At 48.4% G+C, this 21,463-nt stretch overlaps 1 protein-coding gene across 2 annotated transcripts in view; it reads left to right on the forward strand.

Moving 5' to 3' along the window:
• Positions 1-5,926: 5,926 nt before the first annotated feature.
• Positions 5,927-21,463, forward strand: part of ATP2C2 (ATPase secretory pathway Ca2+ transporting 2) — a 74,852-nt gene continuing 59,315 nt past the window's right edge. For both annotated transcript variants that reach the window (XM_061138302.1, XM_061138303.1), the window contains exon 1: positions 5,927-6,253. In XM_061138302.1, coding sequence (XP_060994285.1) covers positions 6,155-6,253 — 99 coding nt within the window. In that variant the 5' untranslated portion in view covers positions 5,927-6,154. The remainder of the gene's footprint in view (positions 6,254-21,463) is intronic.

Below are 21,463 nucleotides of genomic sequence, written 5' to 3' on the forward strand. Positions count from 1 at the left end.
GAGGAGCCAGTTACTCCCTGGGATGCCCTCCAATGGGAAACCGCTTCCTCATGATGGGACTTGGGTTCAGCACTTTGCCAGGGGTCCCCCAAAGTGAAGCCATGCTCCCTCGGTGCATCGTGTCTGAGGTGCACAGTGTCATTCATCCCAGTGGTGGTCCTGGCGACCCTGATCCCTTCGTCAATGTGGAGTCGGCCAGATTTCTCCAATCTAGAGTGACTGTTTCCCTTTGTAATTCATAACTGTCTTGTGGAAACACACTTAAGATGGTGTAAATGTCTTGTTTCTTATTCAACTTTCATCTGCTTCCTTTTTTTAAATGTTAACAGAATGTTTTAACTGACGTATAGTTGATTTACAATGTTGTGCCAATCTCTGCAGAAAAGTGACTCAGGTCCACAGCCTCTGTTTTTGTATTATTTCCTATTAGCATATTGTATATAGTTCCCTGTGCTATACATTAGGGCCTTGTTTACCCATCCTGTTTGATAGTTTGCTTCTGTCTGTCTCTCAAAGTCATTCAGTTGTGTCCGACTCTTTGTGACCCCATGGACTGTAGCCCGCCAAGCTCCTCTGTCCATGGAGTTCTCCTGGCAAGAATACTGGAGTGGGTAGCCATTCCCTTCTCCAGGGGATCTTCCCAGCCCAGGGATTGTACCCAGGTCTCCTGCACTGCAGGCGGATTCCTTTCTGTCTGAGCGCTAGGGAAGCCCAATAGTTTTCATCTACCAACCTCAAACTCCCAGTCCATCCCTCTCCCACTTCCTCCTCCTTGGCAAACACAAGTCTGCTCTCTATTTAACAGAATCTTTTATTGCAGCAAAATTTACCTGCAGAAAAGTACACAAAATGGGAGTTCCGCTCCATGAGTTATTACAAAGTAGACACTGAAGTCTAGGCCTGAAAGGGAGGGCGTTTTGGGTCCTGTGAGTTGCTGGGGGAGAACGCAGCTGCCAGAGGCACCTTTGAAGTTCAAAGACAGGGGAAGCTGGACTGAGCTCAGCTTGTTTGACAAACAGCCAGGAGACTGAGGGGCGGTAGGGGAGGAGGCTCCGGTTGACAGAGGGGCCATTCTAACAGCCACTTGGCTGAGAACTAACCACACCCCTTCAGCACCACCTAAGCGGGGTGCCCTGGGGCTCTCTGAACTTTCAAAGGGAGTCACTGAGAATTTTGAACTCTCTATTACACTCAATGGACATGAGTTTGAGGAAACTCCAGGAGCTGGTGATGGACAGGGAGGCCTGGCATGCTGCAGTCCATGGGATCGCAGAGTCGGACACGACTGAGCGACTGAACTGAACTGACTGCGTCCAAAAGCCAAAAGAAACTGTATATTTTCAAATTTCTGACTCTATGATATTCTGGAAGAGCAAAACTATAGAGACAGTAAAAAGATCAGTGGTTGCCAAGGGGTTGGGGTGAGGGAGGAATGAACAGGGGATTTTTGGGCAGTGAGATCCTTTGGTTGATTCTGTAATGATGGCTCTATGACATTCTACATTGGTCAAAACCCACAGAATACAGAACACCAAGAGTAAATCCTCATGTGAATGGATACATGTATATGCACGGCTGAGCCCCTTCACTGCCCACCTGAAGCTATCACAGCACTGTTAGTCGGCTGTACCCCAATACAAAATACAAAGTTTAAAAAAAAGTAAATCCTCATGTAAATGATTGATTTAAGTGGGGGTCTTCAGCCACACCACCGCCTTCTAGAAGGTTCTATATCTGCCCCCACCCAAGGTCATTCCTTCCTCTTCTGAAGATCTTTCAGTAAACAAGTTTATTCAGGTGCCAGGCCTAAACAACTTGTTGGTAGCTATTTAAAGTGTAATAAGTTCCCACTGCAATGTTGTGAAGTAATTAGCCTCCAACTAATAAAAATAATTGAAAAAAAAAATAAAGTGTAATAAGTAGAAGGGTTCCCAGGCCTGTCCCAGCCAGTGGGCAAATGTCACCCCGAGATGGGCCGGCGATACCTACCAGGGGTGTAGGAGGAGGGAGGGGTGACATCCGTATGCGGTGTTTACCTCTCTGTGTTTAGCAAGACCCAAGGCATATTCACCTGGCACCTGGCATCAGGTTCCACAGGGCTGGTCTCCCCGGCGCAGTTAAGCCCCTTGGAAACCCAGAAATGCCCACAGCTGTGGGAAGTTCTCAGCCAGCGTTTCCCCATCACTCAGCAAACAAGGACAGTGGGAGGGGACAGAACACAGCGTGAAGGATGCCTGGTAATATGGCTCGGCGTGGGCGTGGGCGTGGGCGTGGGGTGGGGAGGGTGGCCAGAGTTTGGGTGCAAATGGGAGAGTCATTTCACAGAAGCAGGTCTCACTCGATCCCGTCTCTTCTCTCTGCTTGGAATGCTGTCCCCCCACCCCTCCAGATATCCACAGGCGTCACTTCTCACCTCGTTCAGGTCTCTGCTTGAACGTCACCTCTCCTGACTGCTCAAGTGACAGGGGCCCCACTCACTCTCCAGTCCTCACTCCGTTTCCTTGTCTTTATTGCCTTGCTCGCTCTGCTAGTTTCCTGGGGCAGCCACAACCAATGACCACAAACCAACAGAAATTCTCCCACAGTCTGGAAACCAGGTGTCTGAAATCAAGGTGTTGGCAGGACCATGCTCCCTCTGAAGGCTCTGGCGGAGGGTGGGCACCCAGCCTTACCTCTTGTGGCTCCAGGTGGTCCTTGGCTTATGGCCGCATCCCTCCCATCTCTGCCTCCATTTTCATGAGGTCTCTCCTCCATATTGTGTCTCTCCTCTTCTGTCTTTTATAAGGACACACCAGTCCTTGGATTTAGGGCTCAGCCAGTTAACCCGGCATGATCTCATCTTGAGATCCTTATCTTAATTATATCTTCAAAGATCATTTTCCTAAATCAGGTTACATCTCCCAGCTTCTGGGGATTGGGACATGGATGAATACTTTTAGGGGGCCCTTTACTCAACCCACTACATCCACTGCCTGCAACTGCATGACAGTCTGGTTTGTTTGTAGCCTGTCACACCCACTGGGAGATAAGATGAAAGACAGAAGGGACAGAGGTCACATGTATCAGTGGTTGGTCTCCATGGCCATGTGGCAGGTGCTTAAAAATATTTGCTTAATCAATGAAAGTGGCTTTCCTTCTCTAAATTCTAATTTCTTCATCCGTGACATGATTATATTACTGCTTGTATGCTCAGCCATTAAAAAAACAAACAGAACTGAGGGTCTATGCAAAGAGCATCAACTTCAAATGAAGTTCTAAAACTAATATATGTAAACATACACACACACACACACACATATATGGGCTTCCCTGGTGGCCAGATGGTAAAGTGTCTGCCTGCAACGCAGGAGACCCAGGTTCAATCCCTGGGTTGGGAAGATCCCCTGGAGAAGGAAATGGCAACTCACTCCAGTCCTCATGTAGCCCTTGTATTCTGTACCTCTTGTTAATAGGATGCCTTCAAATTCCAACCTTAGAATTTCCCAGTGAGGTTTATTACCAAATATATTTCAGGTGCCTTGGGATTGCATTGAGGTATCCCAACAGGGTGTGTTGTTGGGAGGTAATTTGTGGATCATGAAATGACACCACTTTCATACCGAGAGTGAATGGGACTTGAAGAGTGTGACCTCACTGTTCAAGGTGCCTAGAGCTGATATTTCAAGAAAGGCCAGATGCTTTGGGCTGAGTGGTACCCTTGTCTCTCTGGGCTGGCCAGAGTATCAGGATCCATCACTCTCAGAGCTGCCAACCTCAGAAAGTCTCGCAGCAACTGTCTTGTCTGAATTCTTTTTCCTTTAATTTTCAGCTCTGCTTCTCCTATCACAGATTGTTTTACTATTATTATTATTATTGGCCATGCCACTCAGCCTGTGGGATCTTAGTTCCCAACCAGGAATCAAACCCAGGCCCTTGGCAGTGAAAGTGCCAAGTCCTAACCAATGGACCGCCAGGGAATTCCCTGTCTTGTCTGAATTAATTCCTTGAGAGTGGACTCTAGAATCCAATAGGCTGTAGGCAAAAGGGAAAAATGGACAGGAAAGCAATTCAACTGGGAAATTTGAAACTCTCTTATCCTCCTTTGTCAGGTCAAGTGGTCAAAAATAAAGACATGAGCAATGGAGCCAGAAAGTCAGAGTGAATAAATGCAGAACAAATTTACAAAGAAAAGTACAGCTTACCAAGACCCTTCCAAGGAATATATCAACTTTTCTAGTGAGATTGAAATATTTATAAAAATTGCATACACATCAGGCACAAAGTCTCAGTAAATTAAGAAAGGTTCACAGACCTGTGTATGGATACATTTTCTGATCACAAGGCAACAAAAAGAAAAGTTAAGCAAGCTTAAGCCTAACAGTGTCCATTCAGCCATTCCAGGCACAAAGCTGGTCTCTTAAACTACTTTCTCTGTAATCCATTCCATCTTTTTCTTTTTTTTAATCCCAACAGGTCTGAATGTTGCACAATATCCACTGCCCAGAATCTGCTTCCTGAATGCCCTGGACATTTTCACGCCTGACCCACAAATTCTTGACAATCTGAGCTGGAGCTGAGGTGGAGCTTTCAAGGCAAAGGTATTTGCACAACACATCACCCCCTGCTCACAAATAATCTGTTTATCAAACTTTCCCCAAAGCACTCAGTTGGAGGCACCAGACCCTGACTCAGATAGGTGGTGTCACCCCCATTTTGTGGGTGAGTAAACTGAGGTGCAAAAAGGTGATAAGAATTGCCCAAGGTCACCCATCGGCTAGGAACAGGCCTGGGATTAAAATCTGACTCACACCAGAGTCTTGCTTTTCCCGTCACTTCTGGGCCTTTGCTGAAATTGATGGAAGCGGGCAGCGTCGTTTCTGCAAAGAGGGGAAGAGGCGGGAGAAACAAGAACGGCTTCTAGAACCCACTGGGTTGAGTGGGGCTGACGTGGCCACCCCTTGGGGAGCAGCTGGGGTAAGTGGCAAACATTTGCTCCGAAGAGGCAGCACAATTTAATGGACAAATACATGTGCCCTGCCCTACAGTCCTTAGGTAACCCCACTTGACAGATAAGAAAACTGAGGCACAGAATAGCAGCCCAGCCTCCTCCCTACTAAGCAGTGGGTCTTGTTCTGGATTCCCGTGCTGTATGAAGCCGAAGCCCTTACACATCTCAGTATATCCTCTTGGAGGCTGAAAACCGTCTACACTGCACATTCACCCACAAGCTTTGGGAGCCATGTGAGCCCAGTGATGAGAGTGAATATGCCATCCCCATACCCAATACATTATGCCAAGCCCTGCCCTGAGCTCTTCCCATGTAAGACGGTCCAGATTTCCTCTCAATTTCACTATGAAGGAGGTGCCATCATGGTGGCCGTTTTACAGATGAGTAAACTGATACTGTGAACGTTTAAGAAACCTGCTCCAGGTCCCACGATTAGCAAACACAGGCGCCCGCTCTGCAAATGAGAATAAAGAGTTCATAGACCATGCAGCATCAGGTGTAGCCCAAAGGCAGCAGCTCCTCAAGCTGTCCAGCTCATGGGGTTCCCTCCCAGGGCCCTTCCTGGAGGGGAGGTCTTAAGCTGTCTTCTCCTGCAATAACAAACTGGCAATCGCGTTCACAGAGGCCACGTGGCCGCTGCCGAGCCTCCCAGCAGCTATTGGAGCCTCAGCTCACATTAAACGTGCTCCCAGCATCTTAGCTGACCTCACGTGGCTCCCCAGGAGAGTCACCTGGGTGCTCGGTAAAGTTCAGCTTCCCGGCCCGCTCAGTGACTCAGGGTAGGGAGGGGTCTGGTTTATCGCCCATCTCCACCCCAACCCCCCGGCTCCAGCTGCATCTCACGATTGGGCAAGTTTGGGAAACAGCCCAAGCTTTGAGGTGCCTCTGCAGCCCCCGGGCCTTCCGGGCCGCCGCGGCCCCTCAAGGGCGGGAAAGTCCGGGAGGGGCGGGGCCAGGTGCGCCGACGGCCTCCCTGTGCGCAGCTCCGCCCCGGGGGCGGGGCCTCACCTGCGGCAGGCAGGTAGGCGGCTACCTGGTAACCTGGGCCTGGCCCGGGAGGCTTGGGCGCGCGCAGCCAGCCCCGGCCACGCCAGGGACCGAGGGACGCAAGCACAGGCGACCGCCGGCGGGACGGGAAGCTGGGCGAGGGGCCTGCACCCGCTCACTATGTTCGAAGGACGCTTCTCCAAGTTGCTGCAGAAGCTCGCCTTCTGGGGCTCGAGCCCCAAGTACGAGCTGCTGGCGAAGGGCGAGTTGGAAACCTTGGTGAGTCCGGGCGCCCGGACGCGGGGCGTGCCACCTGACCCCCACCCCGTCCCATCCCACGACCCCGTCCGCGCACCGCGGGCTGCGCTCCCCCAGCTCGCCCGCCTCCTCCTGGTTCTAGAAAGAAGGCGTCTTCTTAACAACGCCAGCTCGCATTTCTGCTCTGGGCCCAGCGTTCGCCTTTTAAGCTTTTTAACTCTCCCATGCCAGCCCATTTTGCAGATGCGAGACTGAGGCCGAAACAGAGTAAATATGTCCGATAAGGGGCACACGGCTAGCAATGACCGAGCAGGGGACCTAACCTAGGTTTATCCGACTCCAGAGAATTTAAATTCCCAGGTCCCCCAATCTAGACTGCTATCGGAATTTTTTAAGTTACTTGAATGGGGCGGGAGGGTGTGGGGTGGGGGGCATTGATGACAAAAAGTGTTGTGCAAATGTTTGAGCATAAATAGTAGCAGTAATGGTGGAAATCAGAGTAAGAGTGGCCACGCCTTTCAGTTCTGCTTCCCGCATCTCCAAGGCCACTTTCGCAAAAACCGCTCAGATTTGTGTGCTAGCTTTGCAGCCTCCAGAGGACCCTCTAGGATAAACCAACAGGATTCTAGGGCCAGGAGAGTTTTTCCAGTGTACAGGCTGACACTCCTGTCCCCAAAAGCCCATCCACGTGGAGGACCCAGAGAGGCAGCGGGGTCAAGGGGTCACCAACTTTCTCCTCAGCTTGTAAGCGGAACTCACCGCATGATACCAAGAGTAGAGAATGTGGTATTTCTGCAGAAGCATCTCTGGGTCTCTTCACTTTTTAAAGTGTAAGTCAGTCGTTCAAAAATAAAATTCCTGAAGCGGTCCTCTGCAGGTGCTCATGGCCTTTTGACGGCTGAAGGGAAACCTCAAAGTTAAATTGACTTTTTAATGAATGAGAGCTGTTGGAAAATCTTGACAATGGTCAAAACGTTTTGGTTGTATGGGTCTTAAATAGTTGTGTGTATTTTCTTGAAATAGTGTTTTGCAGATGGACACTAGCATGGGAATTCTGGGGCTAGGATGGGAGACCACAGGGCTGTGTAGCTGGCAGTTCTCAAATAATCTCTGGTTTTGTATGTGAGGTGTATGTAAACCATGGATTGGATACAAAGTCCAGTCATTTCACTGAAATCCATTTCTCTCCCTCTATGCTGTGTAACTCATTCTGTTGAAGGAATTTGAAGTTAATTTGCCAGCCTGGTTGCCTGTTCTATGTTACTTTTTCTATTTTTCTTTTTCATCTTTGACTTTTGCGTCTAGCTGGGTATTTATTTTTCAAGCACTCCCGATGTCATTGGTTACAGCCAGATTCTATGGGATGTCTCCGTTTGCCAAGTACCTGGGGCGTCTCTGGTGGCTCCAGTGATAAAGAATATGCCTGCAATGCAGGAGACCTGCGTTAGACCCCTGGGTCAGTAAGATCCCCTGGAGAAGGGAATGGCTACCCACTCCAGTATTCTTGCCTGGAGAATTCCATGGGCAGAGGAGCCTGGTGGGCTACAGTCCATGAGGTCGCAAAGAGTCAGACAAAACTGAGCGACTAACACTAACACTTACGTGTGCCAGGTATGGGGATGATGTATCCTGAATAGAGACGCTAGGGAGAATTTGATCTCTGAACCAAGATGGGCTTCATGCCCCCAGAGCTTTGCAGAGGGGCCCTTAAAAGTGGGACGGGTCTTCAACCTGTCTGTAGGTGTTCGGGGGTGGAGGGGCACTCACCTCCCTGACATGTTCTCAACAGCACCCCGAAGCATGTATGACGACTTGGCAGCGGAGGGGCGGTGAGACAGGAAACCCAGGCAGCCAGCTGCGAAGGCTGGCTGAGAAACCAGGTATCCTGTCTCTAAAGGCAGCTCATCAAACCCAGGAAATTATAAAAAAAGTAAATGAGGAGTGTGATGAGGGAGGTGGCCAGCTGGCCAGGTCACCTGTTTCCTGCCAGCTCAGCTCACAGTCTTTGCTCTCACACTTATGTCCATCACTTTGAAAAAGAAGCAAAGTTTGCTTACTGTGATCATTTCCGCAATAGTGCTAACTCTCCTTCATGAGCACTTGTTGTAGGTGGTGTCCTGGGCAGGCTCTGAACCTCTCCTCCACTTTCCCAAGTCACCCCAGTTATAATACTAATTATTATTGAGACCCTGTTGTGTCTCTTCACCTCTGAGTTGTGTTAATTGCATGCACGTGATAGATGAGGCTCTGGAAGCTCTCAGATTGGCCAGGTGGTAAGGATACAGCTGTGTCCAAAACAAAGTTCATGGCGGAGACTGACCATCAACAGAGAAATCCACCAGTTTCCAGTAAGAAGGAGAATAAAAAAAACTGGAGTGACTGGGCAGGGGACAGGTGGTTGAGACCGGGGTCAAGGGAGGAGGACCCAGGGTCAGGAGCATCCAAGGCTGAGTCAGCACAGTCCTTATGGCTCTGGAGATGGTTTATTCTTGCTGCATTTCCAGCATCAGGAAAAGGAAAACATTTGGGAGACCTGCTTTCATTACTGGGAAGAAGCTTTCTCTGCCCATCAGAACCTTGGCTAAGGAAAATGTTGGACCAGAAATTCCTGCTTCCTGGATGACTCGGTGCCAACTCAGAAAGTTATCTTTGGCCCTCAGGGCTCCCACCTCTCAACTGAGGCTGGCACTCCGTCCCGCACTGCCTTGCTGGTTGGTGAACTGATTCATCTCCCTGGGGCTCTGCGGGGTGAAGACTAGGTCCCAGCCGACCTGTGTCTTGGTCATTCATTCAGCCCAGATTCACCAAGCACCTGCCCTGTGTCAGGCTGGTGCTGCACGCCAGGGATGGAGTGGAGGAAAGGATGCATACACTCCCTGCCCTCGTGGTACCCTGTCCTGAGATGGGTCCCAAACTACAGATCACAGCTGACTGTTTAATGAGAAGGGATGTTTAAGAGATTCATGGGCACGGCAAAGACCAGGAGATGTGGAAAGGGCAGAGTTGATGGAGAGTTCTAGGCAGAAGGGAGTGAGGTGCAAGGCTTAGTGGGAGAGGATGAGGCTGCAGAAGTGGACCCCACAGAGGCTCTCGGCCTTGTGAAGAATTTGGGCTTCCTCCATAGAGCAACAGGGAATCGTGGAAAGGTTTTACACTGGGGCAGGACAGTCATTCATTTATTCGCAGATGTGCCAAACATGAGGCATGCAGTGAACAGAACAGACACAGTCACATTTGAGTTTTTAAGAGATCACACTTGGGTTGCAGGAAGAGGAGTTCTGAGGCTTACACGCACACGCACACACACACGCACAGAGGCACCCACAGAGCTCTTTGGTGTTTCTCAAAATTTAGCAATATATGTCATCTTAAAGAAATGTATTGGAAGCACCCAGGGTTGTCTTTTAAGTATTTATTATTTATCTGACTGGTCTCGGTTATGGCATATGGGATCTTTAGTTGTGGTATGTGGGATCTAGTCCCCTGACCAGGGATCAAACCCAGGCCCCTCGCTTGGGGAGCATGGAGTCTTAGCCACTGGACCACCAGGGAAGCTCCCCCCAGTGTTATCTTACATTAGTCATGCCCGACTATTTGCGACCCCCATGGACTGTAGCCCACCAGGCTGCTCTGTCCATCAGATTTCCCAGGCAAGAATACTAGAGTGGGTTGCCATTTTCCTCCTCCAGGGGATCTTACCAACCCAGAGATTGAACCCATGTCTCCTGCACTAGCAGGCAGATTCTTTACTTCTGAGCCCTGGGAAGCCCTTCATACCAAAATGTGACTTAAATAAGTATAAAACTAAAATTGGCAATAAACATAGTCACATGCTTATTATGAAAACTACATTTATAATAAGATTATGAAGTACGCATGTAGCAACTGTGTTTTGACCTGACTGGTGGCGTTGTAACCAGTGATGTGGAGTGGTTGTATTCGTTTTGTCGATTGCTGCATAACACATTACTCCCAAGCATGGCAGCTGAAAATTACTTTCTCTCCCAGTTTCTTTGAGTCACAGGTCTAGGGGTGGTTTTCCTGGGTTTTTTCGGCTCCAGGTCTCTCGTGAGGTTGCTGTCCATCTCTCCCCAGGGCTGTGGTCTCGTCTGAAAGCTCTCAGGGAATAAAGGGGAGGGATTCCTGCCTGGGGCTGCTGGTGGGCCTCTGGCCCTGATTACTCGGGCGTCTGCTCACTTCTAGCATGTTCTGTTGCCTGGAAGGAGTCTAGGTCGAGCTGGTTCTCAAAAGGAAGGGGATGACACCAGGGTGTGAATAAAGGGAGACCGGGTGATGGAGGTACCTAGAGGCTACCTGCCACACTGGTAGAAAGAAATCATCTCTTAAATGAGATCACTCGCTAAACAGAACCACGCCTGGTACGAAGTCTGCTCCACAGCTGTGTGTTTTTGTTAGTGTTTTTATTAGTCTTGAGTCCGGTCTTTTTTTTTTTTTTTTTTCTGGCTGTGTTGGGTCTTGGTTGCTCCATACAGGCTTTTCTCTAGTTGCGGCAAGCGGGGGCTCCTCTCTAGTTGCGGCGTGCAGGCTTCCTGTCGCGGGGCTCCTCCCATCGTGGAGCATAGGCTCTAGGCGCTTGGACCCGGAAGCTGTAGCACACGTGCTTAGTTGTCTGCGGCATGTGGCATCTTCCTGGACCGGGGTCAGAGCGGTGTCCCTGGAGCTGCACGGTGGATTCTTAACCACCAGGGAAGGCCTTGAGGTCCAATCCTCAGACTCTTTTGAATTTTGATTTTGATAAAGCTTATGCTGGAAATGTTTAATTACCCATATGTGTATAAAATGGCATTTACGCAGACTGAGACTGTGTCTGCTAGATCAGGACAACCTGCCCGTCACGTAATCATCGTAGAACTGGCTGGGTCACTTGAAGGTAAGATGAGTGCCAGGCCTTATGGAAGCGGTGTTTCTTCACCGTGTGTTGACGAGCGTGCTCACTGCTCATCGCCCGTGGCAGGTAGCCACGGGCAGAGACTGGGCTTGCAGACGGCCTCCCTGGCAGCCTGGTTACCCCCTTTGCGGGTCAGACTTCCTGAAGTTGATACGCCGACATCACCGCATGCCATGCAATGGCTCCATGCTCCCGCCAAGTTCTCTCTGGGCTTCTGAGAAGCCTGCATCCCTTCAGCGTGCCGTGTGATTATTGTCCTGGATGCGGGTGTGACACTAGGGTCATATGATAGCTCTTTGTTATAAACCAGCCACCCAGAAGGTCTTTATGCTGTATCATATTAGGCTAGTTATTAAAACATATTCAAAGTCTGTAAGATCTTCGAAAACTTGCAGGCTTTTGAGAACATGTCTGATGATGCTGTTGGAAACCCTGCCCCAGACCTAGTGTCTTGAGCCTTATTGTTAAGGGTAAAGGACCCTGGATTCCTCAAGCTCCTAAGGGTGGGGTGGCTAGCAGGCTTGCAGCCGGCCATCTTCCACCATGCCCTCACATGGTCATGCCTCCGTGTCCTAATCTTTACTTCCTACAAGGACACCAGTCGTGTTGGATTCAGACCCATTCTAATAGCCTCATTTTAATTTAATCACCTCTTGGAAAGCCCTGTCTCCAGACAGTCACAGCCTGAGGTGCTGGGGTTAGGACATCAGCATGTGGGTTTGGGCGGAAGACAATTCTGCCCGTAATATGAGTTCCTTGTAGAAAATATCTGGGAGGGTATTTGTTGTGGGGGGGATGGGCTTCTGTGGGCCACGGGGAGGGGCAGATAGGTAACCTTTGTGGAGGTCTCAATCACTCTTTTTTTTAAAATTAAGCTTTTTATTTTGTGTTGAGGCATAGCTGGTTAACAGTGTTGCGATGTTACAGGCGGACAGCAAAGGAACTCAGCCGTACATACACATGCATCCACTCTGCCCACAACGCCCCTCTCTCCCGGGCTGCCACAGCATTGAGCAGAGTTCCGTGTGCTGTGTGGTAGGTCCTTGTTGGTTGCCCATTTTGAATATAGCAGTGTGTACATGTCCATCCCAAACTCCCTCACTGTCCCTTCCCCCATACATCTCCCCTGGCAACCATAAGTTCACCCTCAGAGTACGGACACTCTTAAAGCCGTGTTTGTCAGCCCTACCTGTCTGCCCCAAACCCCTGGAGAGGACTGTGTCCTTCTGGCTGAGCCGTCTTCCCTGTGACTTCTCGTGGGTGGGGAGTGGAGCCCAGCAGAGCACGTGTCTGATGCGACTTGAAACTCAAGTACTTACCAAGGAAGATGTGCTTCAAATTCATGATTCTGGAGTTCCCAGGGTGAGAGCAACTTGAAACCTCCGGAATAAAGTCAGGCCCTACCCATAATTATTCTTTATAGTTCAAACCACTGAACCCAGGCTACTGTGCTAACTGGGTCCGGTAGGTTTACAGCTAACACCCAGGATCACCCCAGGTACATCTCCGAATCCTTCTGTCTGTGCCTCTCCAGTGAGACTGAGTCTGGTGGAACTTGTGGGTCAGGGGAAAGAGTGTTGGCCTGAAAGACCGCACCTAACCAGGAGATCTTGGTTTAGGCAGGGGTTGGGGCCAGGAGCCCAGAGCCGGAACCCACCCTGGGTTCCATCGCCCTGGCTGTGTGAGTTTGGGCATGTTCTCTGTCTCTGCACATCCGAATATCTGTCTCTAAAAGCAGGTATGTGCCCTTAGAGGTTTCGGGGTTCCTCATGTAGGTGCTAATGCAAGTGTGCTTTCCCTGGGTGAATATAGTTGTAAGACAAGAATAAACGAGGGAATGTAAGGAAGACTCGGCACAGTGCCTAGCTCAAACAGCGGCAACGGTTTTTATTAGGAATCATCCCCGTCCCGTTGCTCTCTGAGCTCGGGTGGAGTATGCAGCGAGATGCTCAGGAGCCAGACTGGCTACATAAATTGCAAAATGAAAATGTGGGGCCCCTTCTTGAAAAATGGTTTAAGAATTTCAGGTCAGTGCCAGCAGGGCATTGCAGGCAGCATGGCCAGCCTCCTGGGGCATCCTTGTGTGAGGTCCGTAGTCGGAGATGCCAGATGTTCTTGCCATTTGTTTTTCTCCTTTTCAGGCTCCGCACAGCCTTCTTCTGCCCTTCACATACTTCTGTGGCTGCTTTAGAATAGCTCTTCCCCAAACGCGGTCTGGGGCCCAGGAATCTGAGGTCTGAGTCGCAACCAGTTCTCTGGTGGTTCTGATGTTCCCTGAGAGTGAGAACCACTCTTTCTCCATCCCTGTGACATCCATCCTCCTGAGGCCAGATCCTTTTAGTGAGTTAAACACTTGTCCTTCCCAGGGGAGCTTATAGTCTGGTGGGTAAGACAGAAATTATACTAGTGAATATATAATTACAAGCTGAGATAAGCCCCATGAAGGAAAGCAGCATGTGTAAGAATGGAGTTAGACACAGCCTGTGTGTGCCTGTAGCCTGTGGGGCTGCTGCTGCTGCTGCCATCGGGGTGCAATCCGGGGAGACTTCCTGGAGGAGGTGGCAGGGACTTGGAGAACTGAGATTTGAAGGCAAGCTACCCATTCTCATTTTAATTTTTTTACATAGGCCACATTTCACGCACGCCCTGGAGGATGGCCTCCCTCCTCTGACCTGGGGGATTCTGTAGGTTGCTAGTCTCATTCAGCGGCACGGCATCTCCAGTGTCAGAAATCCCCCCACTGGGCTGCCCATTCCTCCCTTCCCCAAGTGCCAGCATGTTGAAATTTGACTGAGTTTTGCCTTCACTGACCATTGAATTAGGCTAATGTTAGTGTTCTACTGTCTTTTATGAACCAGGAACACTACATTATTTTTTCTTTATCCTCCCCCCCACCCCACTTCTTTGTCCTTTTCCCTTTTCAAACTTGTCTTAGTTTTATGGTTTGATTTTTTTATTTTCCTCATAAACCAGAGTAAGTTTGCAGAGTCTGAAATTCCTCCTTCACTCCCTCACTTCTTTTCTTTACTCCTTGATGGGGAGGTGGAGGGATTAGTTGCCCTTTGCAACTAATCAGTTTGCAGTAATCAGATCGCCATTGATTTGGGCGGTCCCGGCCTCCTTTCTTTGCAGTTCTAGAGAGGCTGTGATTAGGAACACTGGCGTCCACAGCACCAGCCACCTGGAGGCAAAGTCCAGCTTTGGCACCTGCCAACGGAAGACTCTAAGCCAATTTCTTAATTCTCCCTTGCCTCTGAGTTTTCTTCCGTCCAGTGGGGTCAAGTGTACCTGCCTCGGAGCTCTGTTGTGGAGTGGAATGATTCACTGTGTGTGAAGTATTCAGGCAGCTTCTGATCACACAGTAATTATTATTTATATACAACATAAGTGTCTTTTTATTTATTTTTTTATACATACATAAGGTCTTACTGCACACACAATGGGAAACTCCGCCGCCCTTCACACTTCCCCACAGTGCATCCTGATCAAACATGTTCTTTTCTTATTTCATTTTTTTTTTTTTTAATTTTTGACTGCGCTGGATCTTCGTTGCTGCGCACAGGCTTTCTCTAGTTGCGGCAAGTGGGGGCTACTCTTTGTTGTGGTGCACAGACTTCTTGCAGTGTCTTCTCTTGTTGCAGAGCACAGGCTCTAGAGCACATGGGCTCAGTAGTTGCAGCTCATGGGCTTAATTGCTCCATGGTATGTGGAATCTTCCTGGACCAGGGATCGAACCTGTGTCCCCTACATTAGCAGGCAGATTCTCAGCCACTGAACCACCAGGGAAGTCCTCTTTTCTTTTTCTTCAATTTTATTGAAGTGCAGTTGATTTACAGTGTTGTGTGAATTTCTTCTGTACAGTAAAGCAACTCAGTTATACGTATATATATTCTTTTTCATTCCATTATGGTTTATTACAGAATATTGAATAGTTTCTTATGCTCTGCAGTAGGACCTTGTTCCTAATCCATTTTATATGTCAGTATAATAGATTGCCTCTGCTAATCCCAAACTCCCAGTCCATCCCTCCCCCAGCCTCTTCCCCCTTGGCAACCATAAGCCTGCTGTCTATGTCTATGAGTCTATTTGTATTTTGTAGATAAGTTCGTTTGTGCTATATTTTAGTTTCCACATGTAAGTGATATCATATGGTGTTGGTCTTTCTCTAACTTACTTCACTTAGTATGGTAATCTCTAGGCTCATCCATGTTGCTGCAAATGGCATTTCTTCTTTTTTACAGCTGAGTAGTATTCCAGTGTGTTTATATGCACCACATCCTCTTTATCCATTCCTCTGCTGATGGACATCTAGATTGTCTCCACGTCTTGGCTCTTGTAAATAGAAGCACGTTCTTTCCTCACGGCTGTGGAGGCATTTTTATTTAACCCACATCCCCAACTGATGGGCTCTTAGGTAGCTTCCCTCCTTTCATTTTCAGAACAATGTTCTGCTGAACACCTATAGATGCAGCATGTTATTTTGAATCCTTACAGAAATCCCTATAGGAATCTGAGCCTTGGAAAGTGAAGTAACTTGCCCAGGCCCACACAACTCCCCAAGGAGTTCGGACCCAGGTCAGCCTAAATTCTGTGCATGAATTCTCCACTCCCACTGGCCAGGTTTCTCTTCTGTGAAGTTACTGTTTTCCCAGTTGTAATCAATTGGGGCTGGACAAACGGTACCTTTGGATTTTTCAGGAAGAGTGTCTGGAAAACCCAGATGAACTTTTGGCCAACCCAGTATTTTATGACACATTGTGTTGAGGCTATGTCAATAGCCTGTTTCTCATTTTTGGCATCTGTTGGTGATTCTTGCCTGAGCCTGTTACTTTTTAAAAAATATTTATTTTTAATCAAGGGATAATTGCTTTACACTATTATGTGGGTTTCTGCCATACATCAGCATGAATCAGCCATAGGTATACATACGTCCCCTGCTTCTTGAACCTCTCTCCCACCTCCCACTCCATCCCACCCCTCTAGATTGTCATAGAGCCCCAGTTTGAGTTCCCCAAGTGATACAGCAAATTCCCACTGGCTATTTTACATATGATAGGGTGTATGTTTCCATGCTGCTCTCTGCATCTCTATTTGTTCCACCTGCTCCTCCCCCTCCTGTCACATCTCCACTGCCATCCTGCAAATAGGTTCATCAGTGCCATCTTTCTAGATTCCGTGTATATGCATTAATATATGATGTTTATTTTTCTGACTTACTTCACTCTAAATAATAGGCTCTAGGTTCATCCACCTCATCAGAAATGACTTAAAATGCATTCCCTTTTATGGCTGAGTAATATTCCATTGTATATACGTACCACAGCTTCTTTATCCATTCATCTGTCGATGGACATCTAAGTTACTTCCGTGTCCTAGCTGTTGTAAATATTGCTGCAATGAACATAGAGGTACATGTGTCTTTTTCACTTTTGGTTTCCTCAGGGTATATGCCTAGTAGTAGGATTGCTGGGTTATATGGTATTTTTATTCCCAATTTTTTAAGGAATCTCCATACTGTCTTCCATAGTGGCTGTATCAATTTACATTCCCACCAACAGTGCAAGAGTTTTCCCTTTTCTCTACACCGTCTCCAGCATTTATTGTTCATAGATTTTTGATGATGGCCATTCTGACCAGTGTGAAGTGATGTCCATTGTAGTTTTGATTTGCATTTCTCTAATAATGAGTGACGTTGAGCATCTTTTCATGTGTTTATTAGCCATCTGTATGTCTTCTTTGGAAAAATGTCTGTTTAGGTCTTCTGCCCATTTTTTGATTGGTGAACCCATTACTTTTAGAATGTTTGCTGAACAGCAATTTTCCAATTTTATCATTCCTGCCTCATTTATTACCTGGTGCTTGGTATCAGAAAGAGCTGCCCTCTCTCACAGACCTAGGGAACAAACCTATGGCTACCGGGGCACAAGGACAGGGGAAAGGGATAGTTATGGAATTTGGGATGGATGTGTACACACTGCTATATTTAAAATGGGTAGGGACTTCCCTGGTGGTCCAGTGGCTAAGACTCCATGCTCCTAATGTAGGAGGCCCATGTTCCATCCCTGGTCTGGGAACTAGCTCCCACATGCCACAACTAAGGCCCAATGCAGCCAAATAAATAAATTTTTTTTTTTAAATGGATAACTAACAAGGACCTGCTGAATAGCACATGGAACTCTGCTCAGCGTTATGTGGCAGCCTGGATGGGAGGGGAATTTGTGGGGAGAATGGACACATGTGTATGTATGGCTGAGTCCCTTCGCTCTTCACCTGAAACTATCACAACATTGTTTGTTAATCAGCTATACCCCAATACAGAAACAAAAGTTTAAAAGGAAAAAAGAGCTGCCCCTTTCTCCTCTTTATCTGGTTGTTTGTGTATTCATTCACACATCATTCATACATTCATTCATGCACTCACAAATTCCTGTTCTGTTAGGTGGGTTAAAATTTGTTACCCTCATTTTTTTTTTTTATCCTTATGCCCAGATTTGGCCATTAGAAGCCTTTCCTCATGGCGACTTTTCTGTCCTCTGGACATCTTTCCGTCATTCTCTGAGCATGTGCTTACTCTCTGGCATAACAAGAAATTCCAAGCTCATTGTGTACCTTCCCTGATCCAGCCCTAGAGCCAGTCATTTCTTCTAGGAGTCTTGGCTCTTTTCGCTGGAAGGATATGTATTTATTTTTTAACATTTCTTTTGCTGCACCAGGTCTTGGTTGTGGCACATGGGCTCTTTAGCTGTGGCATGCGAACTCTTAGCTGTGGCATGTGGGATCTAGTTCCCTGACCAGGGATCAAACACGGGCACCCTGCATTGGGAGTGATGAGTCTTAGCCCCAGGACCACCAGGGAAGTCCCAGAAGAAGGGTATTTAGAAATCAAGATCTGGTGTGCTGTGTGACCACGCTCCTGGGGTGTTATGGCTTCTGGGCCCTCTCAGGGCAGGTGTGTGTACGTGTACACTGTTAGAGCCATATTCAATTTTATACTTGTGTGTGTGTGTATACATGTATATTTTATATATTTGACCATAGCTTTCAATCCAGGGCTGGTGCCAGTTCTGTGTATATTTGTAACTCCCTTCCCCAACATCAAGAGTGCCAGCTCACATTATGTTTGGTATATATTTGCTTATTACCTAATCTCCCTGTGCGTAACCAGGCTCCTCAGCTTGCCACCCACCTGCTGGCCCCCAGTCGCAGCGGCCTCCTCCTAACCCAGCTGTCCTCTCTCGCGTTGACCACGCTGTACCACCTGCTTCCCCCACAAGACCCGTACTCTGAGCACCTCATGTCGTATTGGCGGTTCTTTGCTGTCTGGGTTCACACTGCCATCATTCACACACAGAGAACACCAACACTAACTAGGTGTGATTTCAGGAGCTGGAAAACACCTCTCTGAAACCCGTCTTGACCTGAGGCTGGACCTTGAGAACCTCTGCCTCAGCAATGCTCCGTGTGTGGTATCGTTATTCCCACTTTCAGAAGAGAACGCGGAGGCTCAGAGAAGTCAAAGGGCTTGTTGAGGGTTGCTTGGCTGGTAGCTGGGGAACCTGGAATCAGGGCCCAGATCAGTGAGACATGGGCCTGGTGATGCTCCCCCCACCCAGTTTAAAAAGCAGTGGGCCGGCCCTTTGAGTTCATTCACATCCCTCTTGCCTCCCATTGCTCTGTGTGCCCAGCCCTGCTGCCCTCCTCGTGGGTCTCTCCCATCGCAGCCTCTGCCCTCCCTTCCCAAGTTGACATTGGCCCAGTCATTGATCCTGAGCATCCCGGCCTAGGAAGGCCCTCCCCTCCTGCTCCGGCTCTGCCCCAGGCTTAGTCAAGACTGGTTTCTCCTCCTTGGAATCAGCAAATCTCACTCAGGGTTCAGGATCCGACGGGATGCCAAAGGGGGTCCAGTAGGAGTCTCTCACTGTCCGTTTCCCACCACCCAGTTTCAAGCCATGAAGGCAACCAGCCCCCGGTCTCTGTGCCCTGATTATGCTAGCAAACCCATCCTCTTCTCGGTTATAGCCAGGATAACCTATTGCTCACGATATGCCTTGCCCTTTTTTTTTCCTTCTCAGTCTATTGCTAAAGCTCCCACCACTTGGGACCACTTGGGTACCACCACTGCGGGGCAGTGTCTGTTGCTCAGTCCCTCGGTCGTGTGTGAATTTGTGGCCCCGCCAGGCTCCTTTGTCCATGGAATTCTCCAGGCAAGAAGACTGGAGTGGGTTGCAGTTTCCTACTCCAGGATCCTTCCCGACCGCAGGATCGAACCGGTGTCTCTTGTGTCTCCTGCATTGCAGGCGGATTCTTTACCACTAGCACCACCTAGGAAGTGTGCCAAAATCTCTCTTGTATACGTCTTCATCCTCATGCGTGAAGAAGGCACCCCAGTGATAATGCTTTGTAAGAACTTGTATTTGCCCTTCACAGCTTTGTTGGTGATGACTTCGACATTTGCCCAAAACTCAGCTCACCTCTCTTCCTCAGTCAGGCTTCACATGCGTTCCATTTTTGCCTTCTCAAGTGCTTCTCCATCTTCACTGTCCCTCTTGATCCTCTTTAGCGCCCGAACTTTCCAAGCCTCCTCTTCCCTCTCCTCGTTGTCATCGTCAGTATTGAGTGCATCCAGGGCAGCCAGGGACTCCTTGTTCTCCTCCATGGCACCATCCTTTATTAGCGGCATGTGGGTTGTTGCCAGTACTTAGTTGTTACAGGCACTGTTGCGGTGGCTGACTTTGAACAGAAACCATTCTGCAGTAAATGAATCTGCAAAAGAAATGACTAGAACAGGTCCATTTTTGGCTTTTAAAAAATATTTATTTTGGGCTGTGGTCGGTCTTTGTTGCTGCGTGGGCGCTTTGCCCGTTGTGATGAATGGGGGCTATTCTCTAGCTGCGACGTGCAGATTTCTCATTGCAGCGGCTTCTCTTGCTGTGGAGCATAGGCTCTGGGGCTTCAGTACTTGCAACATGTGGGCTCAGAAGCTGCAGCTCCCGGGCTCCAGAGCACAGGCTCTGTGGTCGTGGCACACGGGCTTAGTTGCTCCGCGGCATGTGGGATCTCCCCGGGTCAGGTATCGAACTCAGGTCTCCTGCATTGGCAGGCAGATTCTTTGCCACTGAGCCACCAGGGAAGCTGTCTTTCTGGAAATCACCTATTCTGGACATTTCATAAAAACCGAATCAAGTGATAACGTGGCCTTTTGTGTCTGTCTTCATCCGCACGAGGTTTTCGAGGTCCGTCCGTGTTGGAGAATGTTGTTTCGTAGGGTTAATGAGCAGAGCACCCCAGATCATGATGGTTTCAAACAACAGAAATTTACTCTCCCACAGTTCTGGGGCCAGACGTCCAAGACCGTGGTGTGGGCAGGGCCTGGCTCTAAGGGCCGTGGTGGGCAGCCTGTCCGTGCCTTTCTCTTAGCTTCCGGTGCTGCTGGCCAAGTAGTGTCCTGTGGGACCGCTCGGTGCGGGCCTGTCCCCGTGTCCAGGCCTCTGCTTACGAGGTCATCAGTCGTATTCAACTGGCTCTCACCCTGATGACCTCAGTGTCACTTGGTTACCTCTGTAAAGACCCTGTTTCTAAATTCAGTCACATTTGAGCTTCAGGGGGTTAGGACTTCAAGATAACTTCTTTTTTCTTCCATTTTTATCAAGATATAAGTGGACGTACAGCATTGTGTAAGTTTAAGGTGTACATCATCATGATTTGACTTACATCGTGAAATGATTATCACAGTGAGTTCAGCGAACATCCAACATCTCATATTTTTTCCTTGTGATGAGGACTCTTAGGACTCATCCTCTTAACAACTTTTGTGTATGACGTACAGCAGGGTTCATTATATTTATCATTTTGTACATCACACGCCTGGTACTAATTTATCTTATAACCAGAAATTTCTGTCTTTTGACCGCCTTCCTCCAACTCGCCGTCCCCACCTCTGGTAACCGTAAATCTGATCTCTTTTTCTATGAGATCAGATTTTGTTTGTTTTTGAAGTTTAATTGACCTACAACAATATGTTAGTTCCTGGTATACATCATTTCAATATGATGAACATGTCAGAATGGTCACCAGGATAAGTCTAGTTACCATAGACTTGTATCTGTCACCATACAAAACATCACTTAATTAGTCCATATATTCCTCACACTGTGTGTTTATACCCGTGACACATTTCTTTTGCAAATGGAAGTTTGCACGTCTTCATCTTCTTCATCTGTTGCTCTCCTCCCCCAACCCGCTCCCCTCTCACAACCCCGTGTTTTTTCTCCGTGTCTGTGACTCTTTCTGTTTTGTTATGTCTGTTCATCTGTTTTGCTTTT

Source organism: Dama dama, chromosome 4 (genome assembly GCF_033118175.1).
Source record: "Dama dama isolate Ldn47 chromosome 4, ASM3311817v1, whole genome shotgun sequence".
NCBI classification, from domain to species: domain Eukaryota; kingdom Metazoa; phylum Chordata; class Mammalia; order Artiodactyla; family Cervidae; genus Dama; species Dama dama.